General features: G+C 34.4%; 1 protein-coding gene across 4 annotated transcripts in view; it reads left to right on the forward strand.

Annotated features, from left to right (window-relative positions):
- Positions 1 to 22,026, forward strand: part of VPS13B (vacuolar protein sorting 13 homolog B) — a 429,427-nt gene that overhangs the window by 248,007 nt on the left and 159,394 nt on the right. For all 4 annotated transcript variants that reach the window (XM_053998051.1, XM_053998068.1, XM_053998077.1 and 1 more), the window contains 2 exons: positions 918 to 1,326; positions 6,752 to 6,863. In XM_053998051.1, the coding sequence (XP_053854026.1) occupies positions 918 to 1,326; positions 6,752 to 6,863 (521 nt within the window). The remainder of the gene's footprint in view (positions 1 to 917; positions 1,327 to 6,751; positions 6,864 to 22,026) is intronic.

A 22,026-nucleotide genomic window follows, 5' to 3' on the forward strand; every position in this document is an offset into this window, starting at 1 on the left:
TATTAAATTGATTTCTGTCAAATTTAAAATGCTGAAAGAAGCAGCTACTTGCAAAATATAGTTGCTTTCATTTGTGCTTACATGATTAAAGCTAATATTTAAATAATCTTAAATAATTCAGTCAACATGTTTATTACATTGTTAAAATAATGGTTTTTACATTTTTCCATTTATAACAATGACTAAAAAACTTTCAAAGGTAATATGGAAACTCTCCTGTACATCTTGGGGGAGCTAAGGATTTAATTGTCATATTTAGCAAGACAATTCTGTCTCAAGTAAAGAATATGCTATTTTTAAAGTACAAGGCAATGTAGAATGAAATTATGTGCTTTAGTATGTGGCAGAGCTATTTTCATTAAATACTCTGAGGTGATGAGGCAAAACCAATTCAGTATTTATTTAGGTGACTATGGGTGGTTTATATACACCCATACTGAGATGGGGTAAAGCTGTTTTAGCACCCGAGTGATATTTTAACATCTATGGTGTCTACATGTACAGAAGGAACAATGCAAAGGGAGTGAGATCTACAAATGTTTTAAATGAATGAGGAATCAAAATATGTAGCTGAGTTAAAAAAATATCAGAAAGATTTGGCAAATTTAGTGTCTTGAATGAATGGGGTTTTTTTGGCTGATTAGTTGTAAGTTTTGTGAAACATAAGTAATTAGAAAAGAGCTATATGTTCAGAAATTTGTCGTTTTAGATTACCTGATGCAGAGAAGTGTGGACAAACTGTGCATTCAAAAAAACGAAAGGTGTTTTGGTTTTTTTTTTTTTATTGTTAAATGACTGTAGAAAGCTACTAAAAATATAGAATCCTAAATAACCAGAAATATGGTAATTGATGAATGTTGCATGTAGATTTTTGCAGTAGTTTATTTATTTATTTATTTATTTTTCCCTTGAAACAGACAACTGCTAAACTTTTAGATGGTTCACACCAGCAACATGGATTTCTTTCTCTCACTTATACCAAAGCTGTGACAAAAAATGTCCGGCACAAACTGATATCAAGGAATGAACGAAGAACATTCCATAAGCTGTCAGAAGGTCACACAGATGGTTCTCCTCATTTTCTCCATGAGATCCTTCTCTCTGCTCAGGCCTTTGATGTGGTCCTCTGTTTTCCTTTGCTAAGTGCAATTGCAAGCATTTTTCAAGCCAGGTTGCCACGGAGTCAAAAGGAGAAAAGGAAGTCACCAGGTCAACCTATGAGGACTCATGCTCTGACTTCCCGCAACCTGCCTCTGATTTATATCAACACGGGCGTAATAAGAGTCTTCTTCCCCAAAAATGAGGAAGATCATCATGTTGCAGAAGGTACAGCATTTTATGTTAGAGATTTTTTGCTGTTCAGTATTGTAGACAAATACTTATAGTTAAATCACCGACCGTTGCTTCAGTTTTAAAGGTCAGAGTCAGGAAACATCTAACATTCATGCTGCTTCTCTGCACATTTGCTCAAAATTTCCTTTTAGCTATTTATTTGATCCTTGCTTTGGTTCCTATAGAGTTTGCTTTTAAAATGTGATTATAAAGAATGGTCAAAAATTGTGGAAAGAAAGCTTAACCCAGTTCTACAGTGGTGATTCTGTGTCAGCTTACATGACACTGGTATCAGTGGAGTGTTCCATAGACACCTGTCCCAGCAGGGAGTGTAAGCAGGAGCCTTAACCCTTGTGGACGTTGACCCCTGGAAAACCATGTGGTAGTAAAGCAAGCAGGTAGTTCAGTTTGGAAGTATTATTAAAATGTACCTAATGGATGATGTCCAACAGATGATGCAGTTTAGCATTTTAGTTGAAGCTATTCCAACTCTCTTGTGCAAGAGGCTTACAGGTATATACAGAGTTTGGGTAGTGTAAGATGTTCATAAGTAGCTATCTGATCAATGGTTAATACTTGTTCTCTAAGATACTGTTTTCCCTTTGTATGTAAAAATGTATTTCCATCCCTATTACAGCCTTTATATATAAATAGATGCTGATGTTAAAATTAGACCATGTAATAGCTAATAGGAGTACAATTCTTCTAGAGATTAAAAAAGCAGTGTTTTACTAATATCATGATACATTTACATAGGTTCAGTAGGTATGGACCATTTTTTATGCCATTATGTACAACACACAATATAATCCTAAGAGTATAGTCTTTAGATTTTTCTCATAACCTAATTGCAAGAAGTGCATGCAGTGAGAATTTACATAGATCTTTTTTTGCCAGCATCCTCTACAATTTTCCAACTGGGATTGCTGAAAACACAGGAAGATAAAATTAGACTGGCTGTCTTGGCAAGAAAGAGTTATGATTCTAGTTGGAAAGGAGTTCTAGGGCATGCTGTCAAGGAAATCTTTTGTAAAAGTATGTTTTTGTAGCTCTGTAACTGTATACTTCATTAAAAAGAAATTATAAAAAAATTTTGTCTTTTTTTGCTGTTTCTTGCTTAAGAATGCCTGCAAGGAACAGAATTGCCATGGTTAAGCAGTCAATGTAGGAAGAAAAACTGTATGCTTTTAAAGCAAAATGCTAGAGATTATCCTAATTAATAAGAAAGCCAGCTGCACTCTTCGACTGGAAAACTCTGAAATAGCATCACTTTGAAAATTGGTACTGTTCTTTCATTTCTTCTTTCACCCCAGATTTCCCCAAAGTTTCATTTGTTTATGAACATAAAATAAATTGCTTTTCTCTTCTCCTGCTTATTGTCTTCAAAAACAATAGAAATCAGAAACAATAAGGAGCAAGAGTTGAATAAGACCCACATCTCCGTTGTGTTAGGTCAGAGGAACGTTATATCTTCTGGAGACATGCCTCCATGAGATCCTCATTTATATTTATTGACTAGGAGAGATTTTCAATCCAGTAAGACTTGTGTGTTTCAATTTATCATCACTGCAGTAAAAGCAGAAAAATTACTTTAGTTTCTCTTCTAGATAATTGTCTGGTGTTTGTACCCTGTGCATACTGATAGCTACAAAAACTATCCTCCCAAACTCCACAAGTAATTGTGGCTTTACATGTATAGTTAAAAAAAAAGCAAATCTGTTGTTCACTTGCAACTTCCACAATGAACTGTGGTAGAGCAACACTGAAATAATCAAAATCATGTTTCTTCTTCTGAGGAATTTGCATACATGCATGCATGACTACACCCACACAATTTTATAGTATTTTAGTTTCACGGGTTTTGCAGCAGCACCAATTAACATTTCTTTTTGTGGTAGATTTGAGGGCAGCATTCTATCCTTGGCAATAAGCAATGCTGCTTTCTCTGAGTTTGATTTGTTAACAAGTCAGGTGGTGTTTCAAGCTCTGGCCAACAGCCCACTCTTACTTAGCCATGGAGTAAAGGTAACTAAATATACGAAAGCAATATATGACAAGTAGGAACAAGAATTACTGCATAGCAGAAGACCATAAGTAAAAATTGTAAATTGCAAAGAACTGATAAGAAGTTGTAAAGACAGAAAAAATCCACGTCTGGTTGGTTTGAGGACAATAGCAACTCTTTCTTGTACGTACTAGGAGCAAAATATCAGGAATCGCTATAAAGGACATGATGAATTTGTTGATAGTGAAAAAGAAAAGGCAGCACACTGAATAAATGTATGTCCTGCATTTGTAGAAGTGATATATTCTTGTCACATGAGCATGACTCTCTACTTTGAAGTCTGTCATAACATATGGTCTGTAACATCCTCCTCATTTACTCTTAAAGTTTCTAATCAGTCAGGCTGAGTAAGTTGTGCTCAGGGATCTTGGTCCTCTGAGGCTAATTTTTAACACACCTTGGAAAAACAGGTTTTAGACAGCTGAAGGTTTATCTAGTAAAATGAAAAGTGTAATGTTCAAATAAAATTAAGACAGGTAGTTTTATTGTTCTCTCTCAGAGAACATAAGGGAAAAAATATTACATGATTCAGTTAATAAAGAATTACATATTTTTTACGTGATAATAAATATGGTTTTATGGGAAATTAGACGTTCAAAAAACATCTGATTTCCATTCTTCATTGCGGTTTCAATTCTTAGTTGATAAAACGTTTGCAAAAATTTGATATGCTTAGACTTTTCTAGGGAGTTTGACATTTTGTCTCATGGTATTCAATTTAAATACATCCCCATACTCTCTCCATGGAAATGTTAAATGAATTAAAAATGGCTAACCAGGAACCTAAAAAAAATCCCACAAAAACTCATCAGTTGGGAATAATAAATGAAATTGGTGTTTAATAGTCTGAAAGTAAATATAAAACCATTGCTGCTATCAGCAGTGAATGTTGCAAAGCATTTCCTGAGGCCATGCATCTGGGTTACTGTGCTTGCATACTGCTTGTAGAAAGTACAGTAAATCTTCTGAAGCTAAAGTTACAAATCAAGGAAGGTTTATACAGACTGGGTCTTCAGGACTGGAGAGAGACTGAAACAGCTTGTGGGTCACAGAGGACTGAAGGAAAAGAAATAAGGGAGGTAGCTGTACTTCTGCATATGGCAGATGCTGGAATATCACATCCAATTTGCTTTCTGTTGTAAAACTGGGTATTGATAAAAGTAGAGGGAGTGTGAAAAGTATCAAAAATGTTAAGTGCTAAATGAGGAGGCTTAAAAGGAAGGATTAAAAGAGTATAATGTATTTAGCTCAGCAAAAAGATGACTGAGATGAGTGGATAAAACCAAATGAGATTGTGACAACATCTTGACACTTGAATCTGTAACATTTTCCTAGATTGTACTTATAGTAAGTATAAAGTAATGTATGTACAATATTGTATTGTAAGTATACTTAAATTGTAAGTATGTTTTTAAAATGTAGCAGAGATGTTTTTCCCCTCAAAGTTTTTAATATCTGCAGTGACTGTGATTGTTTAGTACATTACTCCCATATTTTGAAAAGCATGGGTTAATGAATGGAGATATGAATTCAAACAACTCTTTAGAAACCAGCTGATTATATTAATGTCTGTGATTCTTTCTGATTTAAAATTGGCTTATTTATTGACCTACAGTAAACTGTACACAAAAGGGCCATGCCCAGCCTTGAAAAAAACTGCTAAAATACTTACACAGTAGAGACTGTTATGGGCAGTCCTTATTTTGCTTTGCTAAGTGTCAGAGACAAAATTCTTAGCTTAAGATATATTTTATTAAGATCCACTTCCCAAGAATAAGGCATCTGCCACCTCAAGTTGCAGTTATAATCAGATGTATATTTAATACCACACTCCATTTTCTTATGTGAGTATTGGAAAGCAAATACCCAACACCTAAGTGTACAGTGGCAGTATTCTAGTACTTAGTACAATGCCTTGCTACTTTTTGAAAATATGAGTTCAGATTTAGTCAAAAAATAGAGTTTTTCATCAGCTTATCTCTTGTATCTTATTTCTAGCAACCAAACCATCTGTAATTAGTTTTGTTTTGCTTTGGGGGGGGTAAAGGATTTGTCTTCACTTTGTAAGTACATAAGGTTTTTTAAAATAGATTGCTTGTGTACTAATACACTTGTGCATCAGAACTTGTGTTACCACTTTGCCACATATTTACTGGGGTATTCCCTACAATACTTTGAAAATATCATAATAGAATTTCTGTGATTTCTTAAATCTGTTCAGAAATATACATATCTTTATACATACTTAGCTGCAAAGCATGGTGCCTTTTTCACCAAAACATTACTGGGTCTGCAGAAACCATTTTTTTAAATGCATAGATTTTGCTGGTTCTTACCACACCAAGCATTTCACATTTCAGTAAAATATTTAAACTATCTTCTCCTGCAATCTTGTTTTCAAAACTCATATATGAGACTCTTGCAGAACTTCCTTGGACATGGGAGCAGGTGTGATGTCATTCCATCCTTGTTACATCTCACACAGGTGTTGCAGTGAACCGTTTCCCTTCAGATGATGAGCTCTTTGAACTTGCATCACACCTGCTCCAGAGTTTCCTAGTTAATATGGAGTCTTCTGAGCACAACCTTATCCAAGTGGTTTGTCTGTGCCTGCTGACAGAGTTAACTTTCTACGAAAAATATGGTGCTATTTTATTTCTGGGCAGAACTTTGGTTTTCTGTCTAATATGACCACTGCTTTTAAAACTGAGAAACTTTACATGTGGCTGAAATTTGAAAATTATGGAGATAAGTGGAAAGCAGAGTTTTTTTTTTCTTGGAATGATTTTGTTACTGATGCGGAATTTACTGTCCAGTATTACATCTTGTTCTATGTATATGTGTCAGATTTCAGATTCTCTTGTTTCAGTCCTTGTGTTTGAACTTTCCATGCATGTTGCAGCCAATTCCAAATGCTACCGGGATGGTTATACTGTGATATCCTGTAATGTTTTACATGTAAATATATAGGCCTATAATAAAAAGGGTGCACAATTCATAGTGGTTTACATGCTGATATTTCAGCAAATAGTTATTGGAGAAACAAACATTACAAAGAATCTGTCATAAAATGTCTGAAGTCCTTTTGAAATACCCTCCCCCAAAAGTGTCAGAGAGAATGAGAAGTCATAGACCAGGATGCAGTGGTGTGATAAAACTCTGGGGAAATGAAATTACAATAGTTTTGTCTTTATGTATCACAGCAGGGCTATTGATTTTATGTTGCTCCTGTGCAAAATTGAATCCTTAGCAAATATTCTTATGTACATTTTTTAAAGAAATAGTTTTTCAGTATTCCTGCTATATGCATTTGACTTTTAATCAAACACATATTTTCTCTTCTCCTAACTACAGCTAATCCATCAATTAAAGAAGATACTTTGGTTCTCAAGATTGGATCTGTCTCTATGGCTCCTCAGGCTGACAACCCTCTTAGTAGAGCTGTGCTCAGAAAAGACATTTATCAGTAAGTGTCAGGGGAGGGGTTGGGCTTTTCATGTATGGTCTCAGAAAAATTCATTCTGGGAGAAGTTAATTGATCAATAAAACTGGTACGTGCAGCCTGTAAAAATACTTTTCACATACAATCTTTTGATATTCAAAACCAGGTTTTTCTGATTTTCTTCACTTGTGGGCTTTCAAATCCATTTAGACGAATCAAGTTCTGCTGTGAAGTGCTGATGAATAACAGAATTTAAATGTCAAATCACTATGAAGTTTAAACTCACAGATGAGAACATTTTAGGAGGCTTTCTTTTATTCAGCTACTACTAAGTTCACCTTAGAGAAAAGGAAATTTTTTGTGACTTCCAAAGTGTTCAGTAGCCATACAGTGAGAAGGAGATGGATCTTAATAATATAAATGGTAAACATACATTGAAACTGTAGGATTCTTGATGTCATGTAGATCAAAGCTTAAAGGAATGCAAACTTCTAAGGAGCTCTTTCCCAGTAAACACATTTTCTGTGAAAATGTCATGCTCTGGATTGTGTCACTAAGTATGTGCAAACCACACTAATCATATATAGGCTGCAAAACTGGTGAACATATGTAATCAACATGATAAAAGTAATATATGATCCTTAGTAGAATTGGCACTGTTGCCAGACATGAAAGTAGGGTTGCAAATAATACCAAGTGAGAAAAGTCACAGAAATACAGATGAACAAGTGTCTTATACTTCCCGTTGGTCTGTTTTTCAGATGTGGCAATATTTTTAACTACTTCATAGTGCTCTTCAATAGAAATTACAAACATCAAAATCTTTTCCCAGCAGTAAAACATTTACTGCCCAGAAAATGACAGCAAGTTTTACTTTTGTCAAGACTAGGATTTTTAGGAGACCATGAAATATCTCCAATTTCACTTCTGATCACTTAGAAGTTGTAAGAGAGTCTTTTTCTTCATATTTCCATGTGGAAGCATTTAAATTAATGGGTTTGCTTGTATGTTTGGTTATAGTAGTTTATCCTTTCTTTTTTTTTTTTTCCTTTTGTTTTTAAATGAGCATTTTATCTTTTGTATTATGGAGCTTTCATGGAAAAAGTCTTGCAGCCTGGCACTAGCAATGGCTTTGGGTGGCAGGGCCTGATCCAGCTCTCCAAGTGCTCATAGATGAAAGAGCTCTTCCAGACATTTGTAGAGGCTCTTCCTGCTCCTACCCTTTCTGTCTGACGAGACTCCCATCTGATACCTGCTTTAAGAGTCAGAGACCCAAATGTAGGTTCCACTCTCCTCATAGCAACAAAAACTTTATCAAAAAATGTCTGAGCATAAAGTGGAATCTGCAATTAACAGCTTCTCTAAGGTGGTTTCAGTCACTGTGTGATGTTCCTTGTATGCACATTACAAACCAGTGAGTAAGCAACTCGTTTACATCTAAAATCAGTGAAGCTACGCTAGTTAACATTTTTGAGTCTCTATCTTTGCCTATGTGGCTTTACCTGAAATGCTGAAATTTAGTGCTTTTCAAAGGTTCTGATGCTATTTTGCTTTATGGTCCTATGGGTCTTATATACATAAATGTTCCAAACAAGATTTATGCAGTGTATATTTGGTTTTCACAGTTTTAATGCAGATACAATACGTTCCAGTTCTCCTTTTGAAAACCTGACTCCAAATGAATAAGGTAGAAATAAACACTCGCCCAGAGACATTTCTCATCTGACCGCTACTGGCATTTTGTGACCAGTCTCCCAACATCTTGCTTCTTATGTCTTTTTTCTGAGTTTTCTGCCATTTTAAGTTATTTCCTCAGCTTCAGTGACCACTCCCCTGATTTCTCATGATCTGTCAAATGATTTGTTCTTCTCTTCCCTTCTTTAATCATCCAATTGTGCTAGCTTTACTAAGACATATCAGAGCAGAGCATTAACTTATTTTGCAGTGTTTTATAGGACAATATTGAAGTTGATAGTGGGTGGTCTTTTATTTTTGTAAAGAAGGTGACTATCTTAATCTGTTTTAGCAAGTTTCAAGATTTTCAAAGAATAAAAATAAATACTTTTAAAATTAAAAATATTAAGATTCCTGTTTGGGGTTGAACTAGATCAATTTTCTAATTACAAAATCTTTGATCTAGAACAAAGTGTACTTACAGAAGGCATGGTTCAAGATATCTCTTAATTGTCTTACATGACAGTCACCGCTGTTAGACAGCTAGAGTTCTAAGTGAAGTTAATTTCACCTTTTTTCAGTTGTTTTTTAATAAAATTATACAAAGGGTTCTGTATTGTTGTGCAGGACATACAATATGTATACAAGGAAAAAAATAGTGGGATATTATTAACACATGGTGTTGGGTCTAAATACGAGAGCTCTTCTTGCAAAGTATTTGCCCTTTTTAACGTGCCCACGGTACATGGTACTAGATAAAAAACCTGGAACTAATACAGAATGCTTAAAAATTGAGTAATAAGATGAGCAAACCGACACAATGTGTAGCTCATGTGCTTGGTGAAAGATTTCTTAGCAAATATTAACAGAGGTACAAGTAGTACAAAATCCAGTGTAAGAGACTCTAAAAAAATAAATTACAGAAGCCTGTTGGTTACTGAAGAATTAGCATCTGCAGTATTCTAATAATGCCAAGATGTCGTCTTCTGTCTTTTTCCAACCTCTTTTCTCTAATTTGATGCTGCTGCTTTTAATAGAATAAAAGAAAATAAATTGTTGTCTGAACCACAGTCTTTACAGTGTTTCTGCAGTGGGGATACAAACTTAATTTCTGGTGTCACTTTGCTTTAAACAATCTTCTGTTTAGGCCTGAACTACAACCACATGCAATTAGTGTCACTTTTGTAGTGCTCCATGAGAAAGAAGAATTTTTGCTTCTCGTTTAGAAACTGTTCTTTTAGGAAAGGCTGAGAAAAATTTTCATGGCTAGAGGCTGAATAGTATTTCCAAACATCTTTTGAATTTATCCCATAAATTTATACATGAAAAGCTGAAATATGCTCACATATCCTCAGTAGAATGCCAGGGCATGAAAGGTAAGTTTGGTACAGCTGCAGGTCGTACTAAGTAAACCAGACCACTTTTGGCCTGTAGGCTGAAGTGACTCCATCTAGTATGTCTTAGGAAAAAGAAATGCTAACTTGGAGAGAAAACTAAAGTGAAAAGGGAATGTTGGAAAAACAATATGCCTCAATCATTTGGGCACAAATATAGTTTCAGGTGATTATTGGAAGTTGGAAAGAAATGTATTGACATTGTAACTTCCAATATTCCTGTACTGTATAAAAATTACTCTTGGAGTATTTTCTCCAGTAGAAAGTGGACTAACTTAGTTTTGATATTAATATGTAGTAAAGAAAGATACATGCACCCTAACAGCAAATTAAGGGCTTCTGAAAGCAGTATGGTGACACATTTCTCTCTGGTGACAGTAAGAGACAGTGTCTCTTTTTTGATTTTTTTTTTCCCTGCTAAATTGTAGGAGTTGGTTTTTTGGTTTTAATGTTTTTTCATGATTCTCTGATTCTTAAACTTCAGCTCCAGCTGTGCTTGTGTTCCACAAATATTACCAGAACTGTACATTGCCATCAAGAAACTGTCAGTTCTGTTGGTTGGAAGATTATCAGATTATCAAAAGGCCTTGGGATGGGATCAGGGAACAGAATAAAGGAGTTTTTTTTGGATAAGAATGCAAGTAAGACATTCTAGCCTGGCTAAAGGGAGGGAAGAGCAGTTAATTGAAACTGTGAAGGAGTCAGCCAGAGTAAATGCAGTTTCTGCTAAACAATGAAGAACAGAACTATATTTTTGTGGACTTTAACTACTGATGAATTTTTAAGAAGTGTATATGTTGGGGGTATGAACAGTGAATAGCACTAGTTGTGCTAAGCTACCAGCAGAACTGGGCACTATTAACAGGGAAATGTTTGAGAAAACTTCATCACAAGACCCAGAAATTCTGGTTCTCTTGACTGAAAAAAGGAGAGGATGTGGATGCATGGATATGCTTAAATATGGAGCTGAAATTGAGATGATGTTTAGTTCTACTTCTGTTTTGGGATAAGGGCCTTATTACACCAAATACTGTGCAAATGCTATGATGGATTATAGCGGTAACTGCTGATCATCCCCAACAGGGATTAGCAAACTGTCACATTAGCAAACAATAATTAATGGAGTTTTAGGGAGTATCCATGAACAGATAGAGTAGAATAATGCTGAGTTACAATATTGTAGTGCAGAAATGAAATTGCTGACAAAGAGCTCAGAGAATAGAGGCTGATTGGAGGCTGTTGTGTAAAGGTCTTACTTATAAAGTCAGGAATAATACTGCCAAACTATCATGTTCTGGGAGTTTAGGTAAGCAGAATCCCAAGCTTTCCTCAGCTTGGCCAATAAGGAACCTAATTGTTGTCCACGCTCTGGATTCATCATTTTTGAGATCCAAGGATTTCATTCATGTCATATATCAAAGCTTAATAGTCCAGGTCTGAGTGTTCTATGGTCATTTTCATGTGTAGATCTTTCATAGATCAAAGCATAAAGCTGTCCCTAGACTGTTTCCAATTTGTGAATGTAAATGGAAATTCTTTAGACATGCCCCTCCCTGCAAAAACAGTACATGTAAAGAGTTTACTTATGAAAAGGTAGCTGTAGATGTCATTATTTTTTCATTTAGCCTTTTATTAATAGAAGCCTTTTCTTATTATATTTTTTTCACTTTTGTAGTTTACTGTTTTTGATTATTTAACTCTCAAACATTTGCAAATAGCAAAACAAAGCTTTTTTCCTTATAGAATAGCTGCTATTTATCTTTATTTCAAGGAACTCCATCTAGAAATAAAGGAACTTCATCCTTGAAATAATCCTGTAATGCCCATAACGGGTTAACAAAAATCCATCAGTGAAATAAGGAGCAATAAACAATTTTCTTTGTGCTGATAGTGCTGGAGTGAAAGGAAGGAAAAAAATGATTCAAGGAATTTATGAAAAAAGCACATACATAGCCAGCAGTCTGTGTGGAAATCTGTTTTTTCTTTCAAATGTGGTTTGGAAAATCAAATGCTTTTCAAAACTTTTCAACAGCATCCACATCTGTAAGCATCTTCTCTTCAGAAATATTTTGACATGTTTATATTTGAAAAACTATTCCTTGAAATTATTGTTCAAAAAGCCTGGATTTTCTATAACTTTATTATGCATAAAAAGGTTACTTTTTGGTATTTTCCTTTTCAAACCAAATAACAGTTTGAAAACTGTTCTGTTTTTGCATAGAAGTTAGCATTAAGATAACTAAATGTTTCCCAGAATATGGACCTAATATACATAATTTCCTTTTAAGAGTTGATTATTCAAAAAAGGTTCTATTAAGACTTATTTTCTATTTTACCTGTTTTTGTTTTCCACACTTCATTGAGGTTTATCTGGTAGGCAAACAAGGATTTAGCTAATGCTGAGTAGGGTTTCTTCTCCTCTGAATAAAGGCAACAAAGATGTTCAGTGAAAAAAAAATGAATGCACATAGTTTTTGAGGGAAATGTGAGCTGCTTATTAAATTGTCTGTTTGTACCACAGGGAATTAGGAAAAGTATCAGTTTTAGTATATTGTAAAGTCTCTACCACAGTTTTTCACAAATTTCAAAATTATTACAACTGCAGGGTGATGTTATATAGGAAAAGAAATAAGAGAATAAATTACTAGTGTTTTTAAAAGTATGTATTTTTTTCCATATAAGTTGTGAAATGGGATTGTGTTAGCATCCTTTTAAGTTCTCATCTATCTGTGTTAAGGAAAAAAAATTGTAACAGCAAAGATTCTGGAATCGCTCCCAGAATTTATCTAGTAATTTTTTTCAGATTTCAAACCAGGATGATTTTATTTCTGAAGATTTTTTTTAACCGGATTCTCTCTGCATATAATTTGAATATACAATCTTTTTTCATTTTGCATTTAATAATCTTTAGAATTAATAATTGTATTGGGGTGTAAATCAAAATATTCATAGTAATTGCAACTTCTAAATATTGTTCTTTGCTATGGTACTTGACCACATGTTTTTTAGCATAGAGGTGTCTAAAGACTTAGGAAAATCATCTTTATCTTCTACAAGAATCCTGTACTACTCTCTGGAGTAGGGCTTAGAAGTAAAGTCTTTTCCTGCTTTACATTTCTCTCTTCTTCTGTGTTTAGCAGAGAGGCAAAAAAAAATCTGCTTAGACCTTTTGCCCAGTAAAATATTCATATATATGGATAACATTACATGCAAACACCACTCCTAATTAGCATTGGCATGTTTGAGGCTATTGCAGCAGTTATTAATTTAAAACTCTCAGTGGAAACTAATTGTAAAATAACAGCTGGAACTGCCCATTTAGTTTCAGAAATGTAGCTTGCTAAACATCTAATACCAAAAGCTATTAAAAGCTAAATTTATATTTGGAATTTGGCTTAAAAAATGTTCAGCTTTAACCTTCAAATTTGTTTTTATTCAAAATTTCCTTGTGACTTCTACAGGAATCTTCAACATAACTAATTTTCCTAAATACATAGATTTGAAATATATTTCCTTATAATGTAAGAGTAAAAATAAAATAAATTTTATAAGAAAATAATTTTTGCAACTTTACTTTTCTCTTTAATTGATAAATTTAATCACGGTGTTCTCAATACACATACCTACTTTATATTTTTTCTTTCACTTAGTAGCACACAACCTGATTCATACAAGTTTTAATTTCTTTGTGCAGTCCCTCAGAGAAAGAAAATTGAAATATACTTCATAGAAACATTCCTATCAAGGAGCAGTGCCATTATGTCATTTAAGCATCCATTTGTTGTTAATCAGGGCTGCATTTTTGGAAACCTTACTAAATGTGTTAGAGGAAAAGAAAAACAAGTACGTATCAATAAAGAATGAATTAAAAGGAATAACTAATTAATTTAAACAGATCAAAGTTGAAACACATAGAATTGATAAAGATATTTTTTAAGTCTAGTAATTATTAAACAGTGCATATATTAAAAACATTTTAATATGAAAAAACACTGACCTTCCTCAATGATTTTTTGTTACTTTCAACTTTGTTTTGAGGACTTAATATATATTTTATCTGCAATGCTCTTCCTTTCTGCTTCTAGCTTAGCTGAGGTGTTTGCACAACTGGGTTCTTGTCACTAGCTGCCTCCCATCCTTCTTGGGGATGGGTGGGGAGCAGGAATGAACTTAACTTGCATGAAGATTCATGGAGATGTGTTTATGTGTGGCCAAAAGCCCTGTTTTATAGGCAGATGGAGATTTCAAAGAGCAGATTCATAAATCTCTCAAAACTGCTCAGATTTGATCTGGAAGACCATGGGCTCACATGTTTGGGAGGGGCTCCAGTGTTGAGGCATGGGGAGGAGAACCACTCACCTTGGGCATCTTGTGGAGGTGCCCGTTCTTCAGCACTGCAATGGTCTCCCCTGGCACTGTGGACTAGTTCAGTGGTAAATATGGTGTGTGTGTGTGCAAGCCAGTCATGGTTACTGCTTAACTGTCCTAGTTAATGCGCAAAGCATTTGAATTTATTGCAGTTAAGATTGCTTCATTATTCAGGTATCATTCATTCTATCACCTCTGTGTGATTTAGAACTAAATTGGGAATGGGTTTCCAGACTCCTTTTAAACTGGATTGTGTGTTCAGGAATTTCTCAGGTTGGACAGTTTAGTTGTGAACTTAAGAGAAAGGCATCAGGGATGCATCTCTTCAAAATGGAGTCTACGAAATCTACGTACTTTATATGATTTACTGTAGCATGCACTCCATTTCTTTCATTTATTATGATGCCATCATTAAACAGCTTAAGGTCAGAAGTAAATAGCAGTTTTAAAGTAAAACTTCCACAAGGGCATTGCTGTCTCTGCTTTGCTCATGGGCTATACTTTGTTCTATAAAAAGATTTCTCAGCTATGTGGGATCTTAACTACTGTATCTTCTGCAAAGTCAATGTTAAGTTAGAGAAACAAAGCAGGCTGAACTCAGAGTTTCCTTGGTCTTCTGATAGTTCTTGCTGTCTCAAATAATGTTTTAACACAATTAATTAGTATTTTCTGTGCAGTATATGCAGAGCTTGCCATGTGAAATTTATACAATCTCAGTTTTAAAATCTGTAACTTGTTTTGGGTGACTGAGTGGAAGAGAGATTAGGATTTCTTTCATTTGTGCTGGTTTGAGATGCTGCTTAATATGGTTTTTTCCCGTTTCCTTTTTTTCCCCCAAAAACAGCAGTTCTGCTGTGATGAAGCCAGTCAAAATAAAATCAAACAAATTGTTTGTTTTTTTTGTTAGTTCTAATCCTTTTAAACTTTTCATTGTATTCTATATACGCGAATGCTCCGTTTCTGGAACTTCTTGCCTTGATATTTCCTAGTCCTAAGATTCTAAATACTTTTTATGCACAGGGCTGGTTTTTTTCTTGAGACCTATGGTTTTTGCAGTTACTCTCATCTTCTCCCTAGGAATAAATTTTTTTTTCTTTTTTTTTTCCCTCTGTGTTTGCACATTTTAAATGAACTGCTCAGAAATCTCATATCTCTTTCTCTTTAACCAGCACTGAAAGCTACCTCCTTCATTGAGATCAAGTCTGTAACTATTTGCTTCCCTTAACTATAATAATGGCCTTTTCTCCCATTTAAAAAATATTTTCCAAACTATTAATTCCTCCCTAAAGCAATTCTTGTACCACAGGGGAGAGAAAACATGTCAGATATTTGAAGAGTTCTCTGAGCAGGGAGGTCTCTCACCCTCCCATCCAAGCAAGTGATGTGCAGACCAGCCATGCCCAGTGAAGGGACTAAAGGAGTAAAGTGTGGCCCTGGGCGTCCTTGGGGCTGCCCAGAGTGGGGTGAATGTAATGTCAGTTTTTTAACATTGCTTTATCCATGGTTGTTGGGCAATGAGTTTTGTGCCCATTTAAATTGTAAATCCAAATTTGAACTCTTTTAAGATCTACTTCTTCATGGTGTTGCTGTTTGTACTTGTCTATAAGGAACAGGCTGAGGGACCTGAAAGAAATAAAAAAGTGTTGGGGTCATCAGGCAATTGTTTTCAGTAAGGTTATTATCCTGAACCTATTTATTGTGTAGGCATACAAGGATTAGCCCAGGCAAAAAGGTGTGTGTGTTTCATTAGCTTGGGCTTGGATCAGCTTAATCTGCCATAATGATCTGGCCTTTTGAAACAGCACAGAATTTGACACTGTGTACTAAGAATTTTTAAATAGTTCTCAGATTCAGCATTAACATAGCCTGTAATAGTTTAAAAAGGTAAACAAGAAAGGGCACAGAGACAAAGAAAAAACACATTAAATACCACTTAAAAATCCCAGAATATCTTTCACAGTTTATGTGCTCAGCAACTTTAATGCAATGAAAAATTTTTAAGATAAAACTGGGAAATAAAAGATAATCCAAAAGATGGAGTTATTTTTTAAATGAGTAGTGTTTTGTGTTTCATGTTTTATGTTATAAAGCAATGTTATTGAAGGTTTTACATTTCTTCAAGTTACATCCCTTTAATCTTTCTTTTTCCTGAACAAGTAGCTTTATATTGCGCCTGTTATTGTAAAATACAGGGGGGAATGAGGAGGGGTGTTTGAGTTTCTGTTAACATGGGAGAAAATAATTAGCTGGTTCTTAGAAAGTAATGCCACCTTAAGAGCTGAAGTGGTTCCTTTTTATGAATTACTGGAGTAATGTTCCTTTGCTTTACACAAACTCCTTACAGTTTCTTCCCAGACTCTACTTCACTGATTCTTAAAATATAGGATCGAATTCCTATATCAAGGTTGTTTTTCTGTCTTATATATTGAAAATTTAACATCTAAAGTCTTGGTTGCAGTAAATAATTTATTGTAAAAGAACTGAAGAGAGCTTTTAAAACTCATTGTTCTATACAGTTTTCTTGTTAACTGTTTATGAGTAAATATAATTTCCATAAGCTCTGGTTTCAACAAATGCTTTTTGTTGAAAAGTGTTTTCCAATATCATATAAAGCAGATTTTTTTTTTCTGTGTAGCATTTTTAATTCTAGCAGGATCTCAAGGTAACTATAATGCAAGTTGTGCGCTTCTGTTACTGAGAAAAGCATATCCCGTTTGTAATGAAACATTTGTTAACTTCTGTATACAGATTGCGGTTCATTCCATAAATATTTGTGGGTTCTCTGATGTCCCTCACAGGGTTTTATCTATGACAAATTCATACCACAGTTCTTAAACTACATTTTGGGTAGAAGATTTCTTTCTTTTGCAAAACTGTTTGCCAGTGTCTTTCATTTAATGCTTGTAGGTATTTCAACTTTGGTTTTCAATTATTTAACAAAAAGGATTATCAGAAAGATACAGAATAGTAACATGTTATTTTAGCATATTTCTCTATGGGATACTCTTCCAAGCTCCCATGGCAAAATTAAATCCATGTTACTGTTATCCTGAGCAACTCAAATTTTACTGTTTAAGTGAGCATGGTTCCTAGCTCTTAACTGACTTCTCCAATATAGTTTCACTTAGCTCAACCACCTTAAGTACGGTCAAAAGTCATGCTTAATGTTTGTTATGTTTAAGGTCTTACTGTGCCATTAAACCTTATTATGCTGCAATAAAGAAAAAATAAGAAAAAAAGAAATTACAAAGCCATGTATAGTGGGTTTGTGTTGCATTTCAGAAGCTATTCTTTTTTTTTTTTTTTTTTTTTTTAAAAATTCCATCACTACTTTTTAAGGGTTGGTTTGTAATCTTATGGGCTTTATTAGTTGTTGGACACAAAGATAAATGTACCATTCTTCAGCCTCTCAAAACATTTTTCATGCCCACTGGTATTTTTGTTGCTAGGGTTTTGGTTTTTTCTGTGAGAAGGCAATGGCCAGCACTGGTATGTTAATGGCTAACACAAGTGCATGTTGAGAGTAATAAAATACAGAGATAGTATCAGGCATCTCTGTTTCAGTGTAAATGACTGGCATAAATCACAGCTACTCCAGTTTTCTAGCTTGGTATTGTGTGTTCTTGAACACTAAAAAATGAATGGGTGTGGAGGTGGTAGAAATAGAACATGGGAGTATCTACAAATGGATATGCCCTGTACTTTCAGGATAGGAACAGGAGAGGTTTGAACTCTTTCTGATAACCAAAAATAACTGTTAAGTACTATTATTTAATCTTTGTATGTGACAGTTTTTCAAGAAACAGGAAAAAACTTGTAGATTAGCAAATCCAGCTGCAAAGCAAATTCGAAACTTTTTATGGTTGGAAGTGTAAAAATACATGCATATATGTATTCAAGAAAAAATACAGAGGAATGCAATTCTCTGGCATATCTTTTTTGACCCACTGTATTCAGACAGCTTCATTGGTTGATTTTTCCATGTTTTTGGCATAGTAAAAAAAATGCCTGATATATTATGTAACTGCAAATGTTATTGAAGTTGTTTTCTAAAAATAATTTTTAAAATCTACATTTAAAATCTACATGTTGTATTTTTCACACGCTGCAGTTCATAAGAGTGTATCCAGTTATATTTACTAACTGGACTCAAACTATACATCATGGAATTTGTTGTTTCCCAAGTGGGCAGTGTATTTGTTTGTGTGTTTGTATCTGTGCAGTGTCCTTGCAATTTTTTTTTTATTTTTTTTTTTTAGTTCCAGGCAGAAAAATAAACCTCTTAAATTTTCTTTATAACCACCACCATTTAAATATTTGGGCTGCATCATGGAGTCACTGAACTACCTGACACTGGAATCTGTAGTCCTCATGACCGATATTTTGAATACAGAGGGATATTTTGAGTATATTTGCATCTTTTTTGTTTCTCTCTTTGCCCTCTTTCAAACATGTATTTAGAAGTGGAACTCCCCTTCAATAAATTTTGTTAGGCATAGTTTCATACTGACTTAGAAGGTGCCAGTAGTCAGTTAACAACAGTCTAATGGGGTTTTAAGGAAGAATATATACTGGCTTTAACGTGACATTACTATGGAGTGAGGTTTTATATCAGGAGAGTTTTCAAGGGACCAGGACTTCAGGAAGAATTAAAGGAAGGTTATTTTTAATACTGTGTTATTGACATATTTTACAATATCATATATAGTATTTCAGAAATAGTTCCATCATTATGAATATGATGATTTTATAAGAAGAAGAAAATACAAGTGGCATCTTGAGAAACTACTGTAATCAGTGCCAAAGATAAATGTGAATTGACTCAGAAAGTTAAATATTCATATTTTAGAGTAGTTTCTTGTATTGACCACACTATAAGCATTACCAACTGCAATAGACATGCTGAAAGTATGCATTAATGCACATTGTTTAATGTAAAGGAAAAGCTGGTATTTATTTGTTTGTATTGTTTAATGTAAAGGAAAAGCTGGTATTTATTTGTTTGTAATGTTCTTTTCTGCTTCAGATACAATTTGATTGATGTCCAGGTATGATTTTGATATACTGACACAGCAGCAAAAAGAAATCCTGTCCCACATCAGCTTATGAAACACACTAAGAACAGTTTGCCTTCCATCCTATTCCTTATAGCAGATTGTACTGCACCATTTAGAGAAATTCCACACATCAAATATGAAGGCTGTGTTCAGTGAAACTTCACCTAGGTATTTCCAGGTGAATTTATAGAACATCTGGAAAAACTGAGATATTGTACCACTTAGTTAGATTTATCAATTAAACCAAAATTCAGGCTGAAAACAATGGGGAAATCACAAGATTATTTATCTTAGTCATATGGTAAAGCAGGTACACGCAAAATATTTAAAAATCTGAAATGAAAGATCCTTTGACTGCCAGGCAGCATTAAGTTTTGAGATAAAATTATTTCTACCACAAAACAAACACATAAAAGTCTCTGGGTTATATTGTATTTTGCCTTTTTTTACTAGTCCCCTCTCCAAACATCCACTATTTAGAGAAACTATATTCCACTTGGTTTTTTTCAAGGAACATTTGGCATCCAAAAATATCATACAGACCTTTCATTGGAATTGTACATACTTATCATTTATACAGTCTGTCAAGTGTATATTTATACAGTGCTTCCTGAATTTGGGTGAATGTTTCAAGAGTATAAAGAGATTCCTCAGACTGTCTAAACATTAAACAGTATAAAAATGAAAAACTGTTTTTTAAAAGTTCAGACTTGCTTATGCTGTTATTTTTACTGAAGAATTTAAACAATAAAATTATAGAAGTAATTAAACAGATGACATCTAAATGCACAGCTGCATACTTCAGCTTTGTTTCATCTTACGCTTTCTTTGAGAGAGACCAGAATTACTTCATAGTTTACTAATACTGTACCTTGTGGCCATAGGGTCATTGATACTGTGTTCCAGAGACAACTCTAGAAGACAAGTGCACTGCAGAAGTTCTTCAGCTTCTTTGCAGGCAATTACTGTACTGCAGCCCTTGTAGCAAGGGACTGCTTTTATGTGTCTGGTCACCCCACAGGATATGTAGAGCATTTTCTGCCCATAGGACTAAGAAAGGAAGCAAGGGCCAAGTTTTTTGATGTGTGATCTGCTGTAATTCCTTTCATGTGTTTAGTAACTTTTATATGATCAGTGCACTTCTACCAGTCCTGACTTTGGTGTGGCCCAGTTCACTAAGATCTGGCTTTCCTAAATGGATAGCAAATGGAATTATAGTAGCACCGACCTGGCACCACCACTGTAATTAATGAGCGTGAGAGGGTGTTGGGTTTTTTTCCCTCTGTATAGGTACCTATTGGTTTCAAAATAAAAATATTTAAGTAATCACATAAATAGAATAAATAAATAGTATATCAATTAAAAAATTGCAGACACTCATTTTTATCCATATTTTATAACTTTGCATTCTCAGAATACTCTCAAAATGTTTTCTATGCAATTAGTTATAGTCACAAAATCATGTTGGCTTTATTCCCACAGTATAAATTAGTAGACTGTTGAAGAGATTGATTTTGTCATTTAAGATACGTACTAAGCAAGTTTAGAGAGAAGAGGAATGAAGCCTGCCTCTCCTGTTTTCCTTTGGCATGTTCTAGCCTTGCAAAGAGGGAAGCATGTTCCATGGCAGGCCAGCCAAAGGGGTCTGCCTAGCCCCAAGCGTTCTCATGTACAACAGAGACCTGGCAGATCTGCTCTTCTGCACATCCATGCACACCATTAGGCTTGTCACCTCAGTTCTAACCAAGACAGTTTTTCCTGCTCCTTTTGAGAGGGTATCAACCACACATGCAAAACAGGCACAAACCATTGACTTCCATTCACCAGATTTCTTCTTCTGTCTTCAAAACCAGATCTCTCTTCTCTTGCATTATGATAGCTCAATGAATGTCAGTCCTTTTATAAAATGATTTGGGATTAAATAAATACCTGTATAACTCAGTAGTTGTGGTTGATGAAACTGGTGAAATAGAGGACACACAGTAGTTAGAGAAATGTGATTGTAATTTTACAGTTTTTCATCTCTGAACAATTAGTTTAAGAACTGAGGTTTTTTTCTGTGTTGTTTGTTTTTAAGAAAAAGCTACAAAGCAATTATAAGGGAAGACCTGTCTGCTTCAGCTTGGCAAGAAAAAGCTGTGCTGGAAAATATTAGTAAAAGAAAATAGTGTATTTGGATATTTTAGAAAAAGTTTGGTTATTACTGTAATTATTTTCTGTAGAGGAGTTATTGCTGCAGAACTAGAAAAGCCTAGAAGCAGAGAGGAGATAACTGTGTTTCTAACTGTCCCATCTACATGTCTCAAAAGTGACTATTTAATACCTAGCTTGGACATATTTAAGGGAAACACTTGTAGGTAGAGAACTGTGATGGCTTTGTTGAAGATCCTGAATACCTTCTCTTAATGTCATTCTCTGTCAGGAGCCACGATTGTCATAGTAGTAGATTCTGTATTGTGCTTGAAGTATCTAGAAGCTTGGAGTGAATTCAAACACCTTTTTCATGGTTGAATTTTCTAAACATGTATCTAACATATCCTTATGCCAGACTCTGACACAGAGGAGACATGTTAACAACACACTAAAAAGCCGTGTTAACAACAATCAACTAAAATCTTAGTGCTCTTTTATATGATTAACTGTTCTAGGTGATAATGAGTGTAGATGATTTGTTCTATACATCCAGTTGGTTTT

This window comes from Vidua macroura, chromosome 1 (assembly GCF_024509145.1).
Source record: "Vidua macroura isolate BioBank_ID:100142 chromosome 1, ASM2450914v1, whole genome shotgun sequence".
Lineage (NCBI taxonomy): Eukaryota > Metazoa > Chordata > Aves > Passeriformes > Viduidae > Vidua > Vidua macroura.